We start from the raw sequence: 16586 nt of genomic DNA, 5'->3' as shown, positions 1-16586 counted from the left end.
GTGTCTCAGTTCTCACCCACAGAGAACTGTTTTGAATAATGGATGTGGATGAGGCCAGTATGCCAGAACATTTTCTTCTGATTATTACCTCATCCTGCTGGCCTGCCAAACACAGCTTGAAGGCAGGTGTCTGACATAAAGAACGACAGGAAGACTGTTCTACATCATGGGGGTAGGGCCCAGCTGAGAGACAGGGGAATCAGAAGGAATGGGGTGCAGACAGGGGGCAAACGAGAATGCAGTCAGAGGAATATTCTGGATCTTGCTTTTCCAGTCAACATTACCTTCTCAACTGAAGATGATAGCCAGTGCTGCCTGCATTATTCTAGCTACATGTTTTTATATCTTAAAATGCACCTTAATATTAATAAGTGGTAAGAAATCCATAAGAAAAGATGGAAAGGTAAATGTTAATGATAGAAATAGCATTTTGACTGAAAACTCTGAACGGTCTGTGGAGACTATGACAGTGTTTATAAATTGCATACTCCTTGTGACCTTCTAGAAGAGTGGTCCCCAACCTTCTGGCATCAGGGACTGGCTCATGGAAGACAAGTCTTCCATGGACAGGTCAGGGAGTGTGGGCATCACCAGGCATTAGATTCTCATAAGGAGCATGCAACCTCGATCTCTTGCAAGCACAGTTCACAATAGGGTTTGCGCTGCTATTAGAATCTAATGCCACCACTGATCTGACAGCAGACCTGCCTGCCACTCACCTCCTGCTGTGCTGCCCAGTTCCTAACAGGTACTGGTCAGCAGCCTGGGGGTTGGGGACCCCTGCTCTAGAATATTTACTGAAATATCCTTCTCTGCAGGGAAGGAGACTTTGGACAATGATAAAATAGCAATGGTTATTGGTATGAGTGACCTCATGTGTTGTATCACCTAGAAGGCTGTGAATAAACAATATAGATTAAGCCGGGCTCGGTGGCTCAGCCTGTAATCCTGCACTTGGGAGGCTGAGGTGAGTGGATTGCCTGAGCCCGTGGGTTCGAGACCCGCCTGGGCAGCGAGACCTCATCTCTACAATAAATCAAAAATCAGCCGGGCATGGTAGCGCATGCCTGTAATTCTGGCTACTCGAAGGCTGAGTGGAAGGACCGCCGGAGCCCAGCAGGTCGAGGCTGCGGTGGCCGGGAGCGGCCACTGCACTCCAGTCTGGGTGACAGAGTGAGACTCCAATTCAAAACAAAAAAAAGAAAATTTCCAGCACTACTGCAAAAAGAAATTCTCATTATTTTAAAAAATAAGTTGACATTTTCCTCAGTTTTTATAGTTTTCCCTCAGTGGATGGTATTCTCATGAGAGCAGAGCAGCTGACTTTCTGGTACAGGCCCTGAGCAAGGGGACTTGAGGGTAGATTTGCTTGAGGGAAAAATTTCATTCACTCTTAAAATTAGCTTTCAGAAAAATCCTAACATAAATAAACTTTTAAAAACACAATGGTACAGAATGCATCTTACATAAATGCCTGTTCCCAAATGGAATAATTCCACTATAAACTCTCTGGACAAGGAGTGAATACCTTCAAAAGTCTTTCTCAAGCTCTCATAAGAAGTCTCATTCTAGATGAGATATCTACTATCTTCCGAGATAAGTGATAACCACAATGAATGTCACCTATTTAAGAATATAGATCAAAAATGAATTTAGATAATGCAGTTTTCTGAAAATCTGGAACCAGATACAGGTACCACTTATGTGGTAGAGGCAAATGACATATTTGACAGCAAAATAAGACCATTTTCCAAATCATATTCAAAGCCAACTGCTAGCCGGGCTCAGTGGCTCAGCCTGTAATCCCACGCCTTTGGGAGGCTGAGATGAGGGGATTGCCTGAGCCCGCGGGTTCGAGACCCGCCTGGGCAGGTGAGTACTCATCTCTACAATAAAATCAAAAAATCAGCCAGGCATGGTAGCGCGCGCCTGTAGTTCCAGCTACTCGGAAGGCTGAGGCGGAAGGATTGCCGGAGCCCTGCAGGTCGAGGCTGCGGTGCCCAGGAGCGGCCACTGCACTCCAGTCTGGGCGACCGAGTGAGACTCCAACTCAAAAAAAAAAAAGAAAAGCCAACTGCTGTCTCCTCACACTCTCTGACCTCCCTTCATTTTCAGAATTACTGTAGAAGCCTAAGGCCCCCCCGTGGTGGTGCGTCTGGCTGGTGGCCCATCTCTCTCACGTGGTGCATGGGCCCTTCTACGAGAAAGGCAGAGAAGGGATGAAGCCTCTAAATCACACACTCACTTGCACATTAATGGGGCTCCTAGAAGAGCATTTACACCTTGTCCTATTTTCTAATGTTTAAGTTAATTTTCATTGGGGAAAAAGTTGAGTTTATGAAGATCTGGATTCTACATGTCTCTAGGTGGCTGGTTAGGAAGGCCCTGCCTTGCCATTGACTGGGAGTGATTGAGTTCTGCTACTGGCCATTTGATTAAACATTTGTTCTGATCCTTGGATGGAATGTGTTCTCTGATTCATGGAAGCTAATAATTTTGACGGAAAAACAGGAGTGGACATTTCCCAGTGCTTCTGAGAGTAGGTAAAAAATAACTCAAGAAAGTAGAGCACTTGCTGTTTGCGATTTTGCCTGCCATGTGGCTCTGATGCCTGAGCCCCAGTCAGAAGGAAAAGCCATACCACACCACAAGAGGCTGCCTAGGTATCTGGTGGCTGCAGACTTGCCCTTGTAGGACTCTGCTTTTGGTCAGAGTTGCTGTGACCTGAGCTTCATCTAAATCTTTAAATAATGTGGCATCAATGCACACGCGGGTTCTCTCAGACCCTCTGGCTTTCCAGCACTACCTCCCATCCCCCACATCTGAAACACTGTTCAGACCCAGAGTGCAATCTTCTTTTGGCAACAGCATCTGGTGAGCCAGATGGATTTCATCTGGCAACTAAAGGGTGTAAATATGTGTTTAGATTCAGAGGTTCCCCCAGACAGTGCTTACAATGAGTTGGCACTAGTCTGTTAGAGGATTTCAGTGTCAGGAATCTTAAAACTCTACATTTAAGCAGCAATAAAGTTATGACAAGCAGGCAAAAGCCATCAAACCCTCAGCTAAATCCTGTGCATTTTTCCTGTCGTTGGAGGTAGGCATTTCAGGCACACTTCTGAGTGAAATACGCAGCATCTATGTTTTCCTTTTTAATTTTCTGGCTATTATTGGCTAAAACAACTCTAGTAAGTGTCATTTAAGTTTCACTTCTAATCGTTCACGGTGTCTGATAAGGCAGAAAGAAGGAAAAAGTGCTCAGCAGCCCATTCTTATCGTAGTTTGTAGGAAATTTAGGGGGAAAGAGCCACAAGCGGTGTGTGCTGTGAATCACGGAAGTCACTGAAAACACACCACGTAGCCAGGACAGCCTGAATGTGGAGGCTTCCCTGTAAAACTGTTCTTTCTTAGAGCGAGGGAAACAAAAGGGTGCAATGATGAAACAGAAGCACTAGTCTGCGTGTGTCTGCAAGTCTGTGTCTGCTGACACTGGGTAGAACCATTTTTCCCTTTCTTTGAGCTGACATCAACTTGTACATAGGAACATCGAGCAGATTCCAGCTAGTGACAATTTGCCGCTGACTGGCCACAGGAAGAATAATCATCCTGTGCGTGTCTCACTGGCCAGTGGCTTCCCTGCCAGCCTCCTGTCCTGGCTTTCTTCCTCCATCAACCAGGTGAGGCTTGGGCGGGCTGGGGACCCTGAAACTCGGGAAGGCTTTCCCTGTCGTGGCTGAAGCTTCACAACCAAGAGCCCCAAAAAGAACACTGACAGAGCTATTTTGTATTATTTGTCATGGGACGCGGTGGCAGTTGTGTCTGGTTAACTTAACGCCAGTCTCTACTGGGTGAACAGTGGCATGTTGTTATTTTACTGCCGCTGTCTGCATTGGTGTTACTCGTGCTTTGCCCCGCATAGGCTTTTCTTATTTTCCTTTTCCTTTTCTCCTCCTGCAACATAAGCTATTTGGAAAAGTAAGATAAGGGCCACACTGAGAACAGAAAGGCGATCCGAAGGCTGCCTGGCCTTATGTCTGAAGCTCTTGGGATCTGGCCCCCACAAAACCCATGTTCTGTCACTGTGCCTCGCCTAAACAGACTCGTCACCGGTGCCATGGCAGGATGGAGATGTTTGTGTAAATTGGACTCAAGTTTGCTAGACCGAAGAAGGAAACCACCAAACTAATTTTACTTTCACTTAAACCAGATTGAAACCAAGTCTTGAAGAATGAAAAACTTTGACGTTAACCATTGATTCACCCCAGTGAGATATTATGTTACAACCAGAGTCACTGTGGAATTGGAATGAGGCTTTTGATGGGGTATTTAATTGAGGGGCTCAAATCAAATTGGACAGTTTCTTTAGTGAACAGCATGTGGCGAAAATTCTATTTTTATTAAAGTATATTAAGTATCGTGACAACTCATGTTAAACCTGCAACAAATTATTAACTATATTTGGGGTTTTCAGGAACAGATTTTGTAACATAGTTGCCTTATGAGATTCCTTAAATATTAAGAATTGAAAAGAATACCACAAAGTTGTTTCTATTCTTAGCAATTGTACTTTTAAAAAACTTTGCTTGCTTTTAAATTCAGTTGCTAAAACAAAACAAAAAAAAACTGTTGCTTGAAAAGTCAGAATACCTAACTAGAAATTTATTTCTTTGTTTTTTAAAGGGGAAGGATGGTGAGAAAAACAGAAAGCACGTGGCTGACATGAGAAGTCACAAGATTAGTTCATCATGTGTCCAAACGACACTCGGCTGCGAAAAGAAGGCCTCCTCTGAGGGGGCTGTTGAGGAGAGCGCGAGTCAGGAGGCTTCCAGCACAGGACTGCAGGGACTCGGACACGGGCTGTCACGCAAGGGGGCTTACTGTCCGTGAACTCCCAGCCCACAACTTCAGGGCTCCGCAGCTTCGTCCTTTGTAGCCCCAAACCTTGACGTAGAGAGGCAAAGACACACTCATAAGAACTGTGAGTCTGTCCTCACTCAAAACTGAGGGGCTGGCGAGCTAACCGGACCAAGACAAGGAGACCTCATCTCTCAGAGAACAGGATTCGGTACTAACTGTCAATTATATTGGCATTTAAAATCAGTAAAAGGAATGTAGCACTGCAGGCCATCAAGGTCAGACCTTTAAAACAAAATTAAACCAGATTATAAGGAGAACTAAATGGCTTTTTATCTTTGTTAGGGGAAGAATGTGAGTACATTGACTGCCTCTTTATGTAGAAGGATCTAGAAAGATTTGGGCATGATTGACTTAGTAATAAACTACTGAAGATGTGGGACTGCAGTGAGACTCAAGTGTGCCCCATGAACTCGCAGAAGCGCCACACATCATGGAATGGGCCTAAATGAGAAACCCTGCTGCCCCCGGGTGTCCATGAGTGCGGGGCACCAGCTTCACCAAATTCACCAGAGACACTGCCAAGAAGCATTTCTGGGTTTCCATGTTGTGTTTCTGTCATGTAGATGAGCTGGAGTAAAAGCCAAATCTTGTGGAATAACTCCATTTTGCCATTTTAAAAAGACACCATCAGTCTTGATGAACAAGGGTGATCAAAAGAAAGTATTTCTACCTTTTATTTTTATTTTTTTTTACATGGAATATTGAGCAATGAAGTAAATAAAGTTCGTTCATCCTTGGCTAGAGACCCTTCCTCCTCCCCATCCATTTTTGCCTGTTGCAAAATAACCTAGTCCAAAGAAAGGGAAGAAGACAAGTGAGTGAACCAATGTCAGAGTTAGCCATTGCCAGGAAAAACACGCTCTGATTCAGTTAACTTGTTCTGTGAATGCCAAAGGCTGTGATTCCCAATTAACTAATTTTAAGAAGCTGAAACTGAAAATAGTCACATCAGCTCTAAAGTCAATGTCTGGTGAGGATTAGGATCTTCCATTAAGAGCACAGGGACCCCAAAGGGGTAGTGATATCTGTTTAAGATCATCTTGCTAAATAAATACACACTGGTTTGGTTTTCAAACAGAGTTTAGTCCTTGCAGAGACGCTGAGTGGAGGTGAGAGGAGTGGGGACAAGCCAGATACCCTGGCCATAGAAAATGTTCCATAGATCCAGATTTGTGTATACTCTGCTTCCTAATGGCAGAAGCATCCATGCTTCTCTCTGGGATGGAGATGCTCCTCTAGCTGGAGTGGAATTAATCACAACAGGCATGTCGTTTGCAGCTTCCAGCTCCCTTACTGGAAGGCTCCATGCACATAAGCCAGAGCGCCAGGCCTGAGGGAGGCCAGGCCAGAAATGGCTCCACTGCCCCTCCTTCCTCTCTCTTTATATTGCAATGGTGCAATAATCATCTTTTTTTAAAGCAGAACACTCATGGTTTCGGTACAATAGCAAGTGCTTTGATGACCTCTGAACAGGGTTAACATAAAAGTATATGTGCTCTTAAAAGTCAAGATCATAACCTGCTAATGAAGCCGTGAATGATCCAGAAGGAAACTGCACACAGGCATGTGCTGAATGCCAGCATCTTTTGCCTCTAAAGAGTTCAGCTAGTGTCTTTGTAATATTAAAGCCCAACAGGGGGCCGGCGGGACACCTTTGTGCTGTCTTGTCACGTTATACGTTTCTGGTTTCAGATAAAAGAGGAGAAAGACCCTTAAGAAAGCAAAGAACTTGGGGGGGAAAAAAATCAAACTTCCTTCTCAGAAAGTGAAGGGTTGTTTTCCCAGAGATGATGAATAATGGCATTTCAGCTTTTTAAGTTTTTAATAGAGAAAATGGAGGCAAGTCATGGAGGGAAAAGAGAATATATAAATAAATAGTACAAGGTGAGGTTTCAACAAGCGCTTCCCTCTTTTTTTCCTTCTTTTTTTTTTTTTTTGTGAAATCTTAAACCCCATTTCTGGCTTGTATTTGGCAGGATTCTTGGCTCTGGCTTTTATTAAAAACAGACTTTATGTGGTCAGAATTCTCCATCTACAGCTACACTGTAATAGGCCTGGGGACCCTGACAATCTTTCTTGCTCTCTCAGGTGACCCGCCCCCCTCCCCCGCCCCAGGATTTCCCTCACAATGCGCTGAACCGGCACAGAAACTTGAAGGCTCAGCACAAAACTGCCAGCTTTCCTCTTATATGCCATACTCTCATTTCTGTTTTAAATTTGGGGCTTGTTGCAAGGCCAGATCAAGTTAAGTCTGGTTCTAACTTGAGAATATTCTAGAAACTTCAAATAATACAACCCTTATCCTCCAGGCTACCCCCCAGCCTCTGCACCATCTCATTAGCCAGCCCGGCTGCTGATTCCCGCTGTGCCTGGTGGGAGCGAGCTGGAAAACACCAGGGGGTGATTCCCACCATGCCTGGTGGAAGGGTGGTGGCGAGCCAGTTTATCTACAACCGGGAGGCAAAGCAGCCAAGCAGCAGGCAGGACACGCAGGCTCATCCCAAGGACGGGCACCAGAGGGCTACTCCAGTCCTTGCAGCCAGACAGACAAACACGGTTCCTGCCCACTCCCAACTCCTCCTTCCAATGACCACTACACCTTCCTGGCACGATGGCAGACACTCGCCCAGTCACTTTGAAGTTGTCTAAAGCAATGAATTTGATCTTGCTTATGGCAAGGCTCAGTGTTGAAATTTGCATTGTTTACGCAGAAGGGAATTCTTTTGAATGGTGCAGTGTGGTGGTTCTCAAGTAGGGAGGAATGTTACTCTCCTAAGGGATGCTAGCAATGGCTAGAGATATTTTCAGTGGTAACAACTGACATCTAGTGGGTAGAGACTAGGAGTGCTACTAAATGTCCTACAAAGCACAGTACATCCTGCTCCCAACAAAAATGCCAGTGGCGATGAGGTTGAGAACCCCTGGAGTTGTGGCTGGGAGATGGCTCTGGAGTTAGATTGCTTGGGATTAAAGCCCAGTTCCACAAGAGATTAGTTGAGTAGTCTTGGGTAAATTGCTTAACCTCATGCCTCATCTGCAAAATGTGGCTACCACCCGACTTCCTGGTGCATTGTGAGCATTACACTAAAGTGTACGTGAAAGCCCTCAGGACAATGCCTAGCACGACTGAGAGCACAATTCACATTAGCGAACGCTAGTACTATTATCACTAGACATCTAGCTCAGTTCCAAATATATTGTAAGCCAAGCTTGTTGGATTTAAAGGGAAAAATAGGATTGAGGAAACAGATCTCTTCTTTGCTTAGGACCAAAATGATGATGACAGTGGTAACAACCAGTCTTCACAGTTTCTCAAACTCTTTCAAGACCATCTCATATGAATTGGGCAGCAACCCCGTTGTTGAATTTTCCCTGTTTCACAGATAAGGAACTCCTGTCTCAAAGTTAAACAAGCTGCCCAAATCGTGCAGCAGCCCAGGGTTTCCGGTTGCAAATCTCCTGCTTACTCCTGCTGCACCACCCCTTCTTTCCTTCATTATACTCAACGGCCCGAAGATCAAAACACCCTGTCAGTGCCACAATCAGTGGCTGAGTGATTCAGCCTTCACGGGTGGGTAAGAGTCACTTCTGTTTTTATAGTACTTATGCAGTCAGAGTTTCCTTCATGGAGCATATGAATATTTTAATTGTCTGAGTTGAATCTTTAAAAAATCAACTTTATGTAAGGGCTAATTTTCTTCCTTTTTACATTTCTGATTTTTGAGTGAGATAATTCTCAGTATTTTATACCTTTAAAAATCTCTGATTATACTCGTATATATTTTAACCGTAAAGGCTGAAGGTGAGAATCTAGCTCCAGCTACAGATGCTTCCGGTTCCATTATTTATTAGCCACCTTGTTCCGCAATTAGGCCTGAAAATCTGCTTCGAATTGTTCAAATGTTTTATTCAAATGTACAGTGTTCTGTCATATACGTGTGGTTAAGTCTGTGCACAGCAATCGTTATGTCTATGTTAAAATTTCTCTGTGCGGTTTTTGAAAAAGCAACTGCAGATTAATCAACTGGATTTTATTCGGTCTACCTCAAAGTTAGTAATACCAGGTAGAAGGATCAAAGTGTAGAAGGTAGGCAGATGGATAAAACTCCTTAAGCCAGTGGTTTTCTAGAATCCCGCCGGTAAAGGAAAAGGCCAAGCCTTAGTGCATGAAACTCTCACGACCTGGGACCCAGGGAGCGCATGGCTTGCCACAGCCAGCCCAGGCTTTTGTTTCCAAGCCCTCGGTCGAGTTCTGGCAACAGCCGCCAGAACGTCTTTCACCGGGACCCGGCGTTCTTTGGTCCTAGCTTGTGCCGGCTGATAAGTGAGAAGCTTGCATGATCACAAAAAAAGCTTGCATGAAATGGTGTCATGGGCTGGGCAATTTTCCTCTGGTCCCCTCTGGTGTGAAAATTGCAGACACGAACGGGAAGATCTTTGCAACGCTCTCTGGCGAGCACACTTTCCGGCCACGCCGCGAGAAGAGAACCTTACCTGGGGACGCTGGGCGGGGCCCTGGCGGGCCGCGACGGCACCTGCGGAGGGGCCCCGAAGGCGTCGCTGCTGCTGGGAAAAGGCGGCAGCGGGCCCGGACGGAAGGGCACTGGGGGCGCCCCGGCGTGGGGGCCCGGAGGAGGGATGGCGGGGGCCGGTCCCCGGCCGGATGTGGGCCTGGCGAGGGGGGCGCTCAGCGTGGGCCTCCTTTGGGCCGTGGGGCTCGGGGGAGGCGACCTGGGAGAGAAGACAGGTTGCAGTTGGCCCGCTCCTACTCTGTCCAAGTTCATCTTCAGAAAAGCCTTGTATATTCCTGACTGCTTTTTGGAAATTGTTTTCTGAGGACCCGGATACACGACACGAAAACCAAAGGTATAAAAGGGTAAATGGAGAAAAGTTGCTTTTTCTTTCCCACCTCTTTCTCTGTGGAGATGGCCAGTGGTAGTTTCTTGTGTCGCCTTTTTAAACTATATTCTACATCTATAAACATGTACATTTTCTCTCTCTATAAATCACCTTTTGTACATCAGAGGCCACAACATTCTACAGTTTTTTTAAGCTTCACATTAACTTGATTATTCTTTCATTTCGGGACTTAATAGAACTGTCTTATTCTTATTCCTGACTGTCTAACATTTCAGTGCACGGTGCCCAGGGCTTGGCTTTGGAGGCAGGAGGTGTCATCCCACCCCCTTACTCCTGCTGTGAGTGGCTTTCTTCCTTTCTCTCTCTCGGTTCATGTTGCCTCAGGAAAGCACTCTCTGAAAATGACCCTGGACAAGTGAGGACCTCCGGGGCTGGGGTCATCCTCCTACCTGCGAGAGTGCTGGATCCAGGAGTCGTCCACTGGAGGCGGGGCAGGGGTGGACACGGTGGCCGTGTTGATGTCCCCGATGATCACAAGGGCCTCTTTAAGGGCCTGGTACATTCGAAGCATCTCATCTCGGCGCTGAGCCTGCTCAGCAGATTCCTCCATCAGAGTATTTTGGTCCTCGGAAGAATAGAGCTGGGCTAGGAGCTCTGAGTTTATGAACTCCTTAACCTGTCAGATCACCACAGAAAAATAAAAAGGCAAATGGATGACAGACTGAATGGCATAAACACAGCTGTGGGTTGCAGTCTGTGGATGGTCCTCCGATGACCACCCCAGGGAAGGGAAGCACCACACAGCTGCTCACTCTTACTCCTCCCCATCCCAGCACTGGGGCTGGCGGGCCTTCCCCTGCCTTGTTGTCGACACTGAAGGATGAAGCCCAAGCCCTGCCATGACTGAGCAGGGTCTGTCGGCGGTGCCCGTGTCTCCCACACTGTCTGAGACCATCTGCTTATAGAGGAGGGAAGGACCGCGAGGTATGCACGGTATCTCCATCAGAAAACAGAGAGGTGAGACAATCTGTGTAGCCACATGGTTTGTGTTCCTTGGCATTCCCACTCCTGTGCCACCTTTTACCAAAACCACTGGGAAATTATGAAGACTCCAAGTTTCAATGTTGTCTTAAAAGGGGAATTAGCAGCAGTAGATGAATATTTATTAAATACAGAACCTCAGACAACTATGTGAGTTGATTAACAAACAAGTGAAAGAGATACTCTCTGCTTTCCAGAAGTTTTCAACAGAAGTTAGCAAATAGTGAGGAGGAGTGAGGGCAGGTTTCATAGTTAACATATAAAAACAAACTGAAGTATAAACAGTGTGTGGGAGCCTTAGTGGGGGCATTTTGTAGCAGGATGAGAATGGAGGGGAGGAAAGGGCACAGAGCAGGGAGTGAGGGCACACCCACCACACCTCTTCAAGCCTAAGACACCAGTGGCTTGAAGAAACGCCACTGTGCTAGGCACCATTAAGACAGGAGAGGCACCACCGATTACACTCCCACTGAACATCAGGATGCCACTGAGTGTAAGATGTATCTTTCAGAACATTAAATGCAAAGGAAGTGCATGCGAGGATCAACGAAGTACAGCATGTCCTGCATGTCTTCACATATTACATAACTTAATTATCATCACTTAGGATTAAATGTATTATTATTTCAATTTTACAGATGCAGAAGCAAGTTCAGAGAATTTAAGTAACTTGCCCAAGGTCACACAGCATCAAGCTGAATCCAGAATCTTCTGACCTATAGTCTAGTGCTCATTTCCTTACCTTGTCATCCCATTGTGATTGAGTGCTTAGAAAAGTCAATTTATGTTTAAACTAATCATTATTTTGCAGGGGTGCAGCAAGTACATCAATTAACTTAAGACTAGGAAAATAAACCAAGCTGGGCTCGGTGGCTCAGCCTGTAATCCTGCGCCTTTGGGAGGCTGAGGTGAGTGGATTGCCTGAGCCCGCGGGTTCGAGACCTGCCTGGACAACTTGGCGAGACCTCATCTCTACAATAAATCAAAAATTAGCCGGGCATGGTAGCACACGCCTGTAGTTCCAGCTACTTGGAAGGCTGAGGCGGAAGGATCGCCGGAGCACAAGTAGGTCGAGGCTGCGGTGGCCGGGAGCGGCCACTGCACTCCAGTCTGTGCGACAGAGTGAGACTCCAACTCAAAAAAAAAAAAAAAAAGAAAAAGAAACCTATTTGAATTTAAAGTTTCTCTGTTACACAAGAAAGCTAACTCCTATCTGAAGTCACTAGATAGCGCTAAGAAAGGCCAAAGGCAGGTATATTTACTTGTTACAAATTCAGGCAGATAACAGAATACCTGTCAGATGTGCAAAATTCCCATTTTCGTTGAATTTGTAACTGAGAGATGACAAGAGTCTAAAAGATTTGGCTTCATTATTTTTTAAAGGTATCAAAACATGTAAATAATTCTAATTTAAAAATTCAGCCAAATTAAAGGTTTACTGTGGTGAAATAAAAAATGTTCTCTGCACATATTTTGTAAGCCAAGAGTGATTCAAATGTGGAAGTAATCTAATGTACAAGCTTTAGGGAACTGTCTGGTGGATAAGATGGTTTATGTATGATAGTTGTGGAAGGTAAATGTGGCCAGGTACCTGGGGCACTTGCAAAGGCCATGGATGCCAAGGAAAAGTGTTGGAACTTTATCCAGTTGGCAGTGAGGAGACATGGAAAGGTTTTAAGCAAGTCAGTGAAACAATGAAAGGGTTTTTAGGAAAATTAATCAGGCTGAGGTTGGAGAAGAATTTGTAAAAATGGTAGTGAATGTAAAGAAATCTGTTAGCAGGCTATTGTTGATCATCCATGAAATGATAAAGGTTTAATTTAGCATTGTTTCAGTACTTAGAAAAATGAGTGTATATAAGAGACATTATAAAGGAAAAGAACAACTAGACATGGCATTACTGGGATGTGAAGGGCAAGAAAGAAAGGAACAAAGACACCCTGAAAGGAAGTACCTATAGAAACCTAGAATAAACTTAGTAGACTTCACCCCCGACACGCTTTGAACCTAGTGCAGGTTAGACATAGATAGATAAATTTCCAACAGGCAGGTTTTAGGAGACGATCAGACATTTTTTTTTTTTTTTCTTTTTTTGAGTTGGAGTCTCACTCTGTCGCCCAGACTAGAGTGCAGTGGCCGCTCCCGGCCACCGCAGCCTCGACCTGCTGGGCTCCAGCGATCCTTCTGCCTCAGCCTTCCAAGTAGCTGGAAATAGCTAGGTGCGTGCTACCACACCCGGCTAATTTTTTGATTTAGTGTAGAGATGAGGTCTCGCCAAGTTGCCCAGGTGGGTCTCAAACCCGCGGGCTCAGGCAATCCACTCACCTTAGCCTCCCAAAGGGTGGGATTACAGGCTGAGCCACCGAGCCCGGCTGATCAGACATTTTAAAATTACATTTCACTGCAGGCCAAGCTGGCAGCCTATCTCTACCCACTCGGCAAATCTCCATCAGATACAAGACCAGGACAGCCCCACAGCCCAACCTTTCAATTCATGGTTTAGCATAATAATCTCTAGGAAATTTTCAGGTTCCTTGTGAAGGCAGAAGATCAAAGATCACCCCTTGGCTGGCTGAGGGCATAGAAATGATAATAAGACCACCTTTTGGACAAGGAGATTGTGGATTGGAAACATCTGACAAGTTTCTTGCAGGAAAAACTCCTCCCCTTGTCTCCCATCCAGCCCACCACCATGGCAGCAATCATGTGACTAACCCACCCATCCACCTGCTATTCATCACCTGACATCAGTACCTGTGCCCTTTTGTGATGACGAGCAGACCACCACTGAATCACCTTAATGACTTTCCTCCCATCAAAGGGAAAGGTTAAAAGGACTCAGCCGGGAGCAGTCATTTTGCCATTGCCTTACTAGGCTCTGGTGTGGCCATGTGCTCTTTGAGCTATGGCTGTTGCCATGTTTCCTGGCTTTGGTCCCCTATCCTACCTTGGGGAGGTGAATCTTCTCTCTCTCTCTCTCTCTCTCTAATTTTCTTTTAAATAAGCTATATTTTCCAATCCAACTTCTGTGCAATTCTTTGCATTTTTCATGCAGCATCGGTTCACACACTAGATACCCCACACCCCCAGCAGTCCTGACCTAACATTCTGGAGACCCTGCTGGGAGTGTGACCCTAACATTTTTGAAGGTTTCACCAAGATGTGCTCTAACATTTTTGGAGGTTCCACTGAGACCTAACACAACCCAAGCACTGATGTTTAGGTGAGTGGGAGAACAGAAAATCAAACGTCAAAAGAGATAGATTTAGAGAGAAGGCAGTACATTTGGCTGTAGGAATATTCCATTCCCTTCTGTAAAGATTTGTCTGCTTCTGTACACACTTGGAGGAACGCATGGAGTCATGAACATGTGCACAGATCTTCCATTGTTATGCATGTGCATGTGTCTGAAGAGATGGTGCCGCCCAGAACTCAAAACCAGACAACTTTCCTGGCACTGACCAGCAGTTGGGTTAAGTGCTTGTGAAGCTCTACATCTTACTGAAGTGCCACTTAAAATCTATTAAACATAAGTTAAAAAAAGATTCTTCCAAAGACAGATTTAAAGCAGATCTGAATTAAGAATCAACTGTCAAACAACCCACAAAGTAAAATAATAAGGGTCTGCCTCAGCATTCTGATCACAGATCTGCCTTGAATCTTCCACATAAAATGTTACACACTAAAACTCACCTCTTATGCAAAAGCTTTGGCAATGTTCTAAAATAATGGGGGTGTTACTTGTGTGAGAGAAAGACAGCGGGTGCGGCACAGTGGTTCAGGCATTGGATGGCTCTGGATTTGAGTCCTCACCCTAATGATCACTGTTCTTGGGCAAACAACGTGAATTCTTAGAGTCTGGAGTTCTTCATCTGTAAAATATGGATGATGTTAGCAGCTACCTCAAGAGTTGTGTGGATTAAGTGAAAAAATTAATAAAGGTTGTCTGACATGATGCCTAGTGTACAGTTAGTGCTCCATCAACAGAAGCTTCTATTTTTTACAGTTACATCGTAGGGCACACAGGCCAAGTTGGCATTAGGTATACAGAGGCGGGAGAGCAATAGAAGGCTTTGCAGTAGTGCAGGTATTAAGCGACATCATTACATACAGAGTATAGGTTTGCATTTAAGCCAAAACTTGTAGAGAAATTTTAAAATCTACTCTCCTCCTGCTCTCTTAACCTTGACATGCTACATCTGAAGTTCGGAACAAAGGTAGGGGGGTTTGGGAAGTTTCCAGACACTTCAGGGGCTTTCTAAGCAGTTCATATGTCAGTAGTACAAATACTTACCTCAAGAATTCTGCATGACAATTAGAGGCAAGTTAATCCCTTTTAGATGAGCACATTCAAGAAATACTCCACAGAACAAGGTAATTAGACTTAAGTGTGAGATTGGAAATAATATTTATGTTTTTAATCATACCACTTTATAACCTACACATCTTTGCATGGTTTGCAGAAGTTCTCACACACAAGCTTGCTCCAACTCCATAGCCTACATAAACAGGAATTTCTGTGCCTGACTCTGCTCAGAGCAGAGGAATGTGGAGTCATTAAAACCGTCCATATGCCTTCCTCTGTTCTCATGTTAACCCTTCTCTAGGAACCTGTAACACATTTGGATCTTAAAGCTTCTTTGTTATGATGAAGACCACTTTAAGTCCTTCACAAATAACAGAGACAGTTTCAGGAGTTTCATACAGTTCAGTTACCAAGGAGACCATCTCCTTAAAATCTCTTTGTTTCGAGAATGGGAGGTGCAGTACAGAACACAGTGATAGCTCCCCTCCACATAACACATATGTTAAAAGTTAACTGAAAAGTTTAATTGCGCTTAGTTTTGCAGAGTGGGCTTGGTTAGAATTCTGTGATTCTCTGAGATCACACAATGCTCTCCAATCTACTTAAGCCTCCTTTCCTTTTCCCAGGGATTTGGTTCTGCTAAAAACCAAGCAAGTTTTCATTCTTTAAAAAGTAACATTCTGACTGGGTACAGTGGCTCAAGCATGAAATCCCAGCACTTTGGGAGGCCGGGGCAAGACAACTGCCTGAGCCCAGGGGTTCGAAACTAGCCCGGGCAACTTGGTGAGACCTCATCTCTACAATATATTAAAAACAAACAAACAAAAAATCAGCCGGGCGTGGTAGCATGTGCTTGTAGTTCCGGCTACTAAGAAGGCTGAGGTGAAGGATTGCCTGAGCTCAGCAGGTCGACACTGGGGTGGCCGTGAGTGTCCCACTGCACTCCAGCCTGGGCAACAGAGTGAGACTCCGACTCAAAAAAAAAAAAAAAGTAACATTCTTTGGCTCATAAACAGAATGCTGAGTAAACGAAGTTAGACACCCAAAGACGCATACTGTGATTCCAAAGTTCAGAAACAAGTAAAACAAATCAGTGGTCTAACACAGCAGGAGGGTGTTAGCCTGGGCGGGGAGTGATGGTGGAGGTGGGGGGAGGGTGAGCGGGGCTTAGGGGTCCTGGTGGTGGTCCTTTCTGTGGAATTCTTGGCTGGTGGAAACGAACCCATGCTCTAAATACCAGCGTAAAATGCTGGTATTTAAGATGTACTTTCCCCTCAAATAATGAACATTTAAAAATAACACTTTACTTCATGCACATTAAAGTGACGGTAAGTTCTGAAACCAGGGCACATGTTACTAATTTTCCCCCGCAAATGCCCCTGGCCAAGGAGAGCAAATGAGGCCCTCCAGGGCCGGGGGCGCGGGTGGCAGCACATGCTACAGTGGGAAATGCCTCTAGGTT

At 45.1% G+C, this 16586-nt stretch overlaps 1 protein-coding gene across 2 annotated transcripts in view; it reads right to left on the bottom strand.

Moving 5' to 3' along the window:
- Positions 1-16586, bottom strand: part of DNM3 (dynamin 3) — a 440346-nt gene that overhangs the window by 19361 nt on the left and 404399 nt on the right. For both annotated transcript variants that reach the window (XM_021718845.1, XM_008070637.1), the window contains 2 exons: positions 10227-10453; positions 9412-9648 (listed from right to left, as the gene is read on the bottom strand). In XM_021718845.1, the coding sequence (XP_021574520.1) occupies positions 9412-9648; positions 10227-10453 (464 nt within the window). The remainder of the gene's footprint in view (positions 1-9411; positions 9649-10226; positions 10454-16586) is intronic.

Source organism: Carlito syrichta, unplaced genomic scaffold (assembly GCF_000164805.1).
Source record: "Carlito syrichta isolate Samal-C Ts95f unplaced genomic scaffold, Tarsius_syrichta-2.0.1 Scaffold313876, whole genome shotgun sequence".
NCBI classification, from domain to species: domain Eukaryota; kingdom Metazoa; phylum Chordata; class Mammalia; order Primates; family Tarsiidae; genus Carlito; species Carlito syrichta.
The sequence above is the reverse complement of the archived record's forward strand: the minus strand, read 5'-3'. Positions and strand labels throughout refer to the sequence as shown.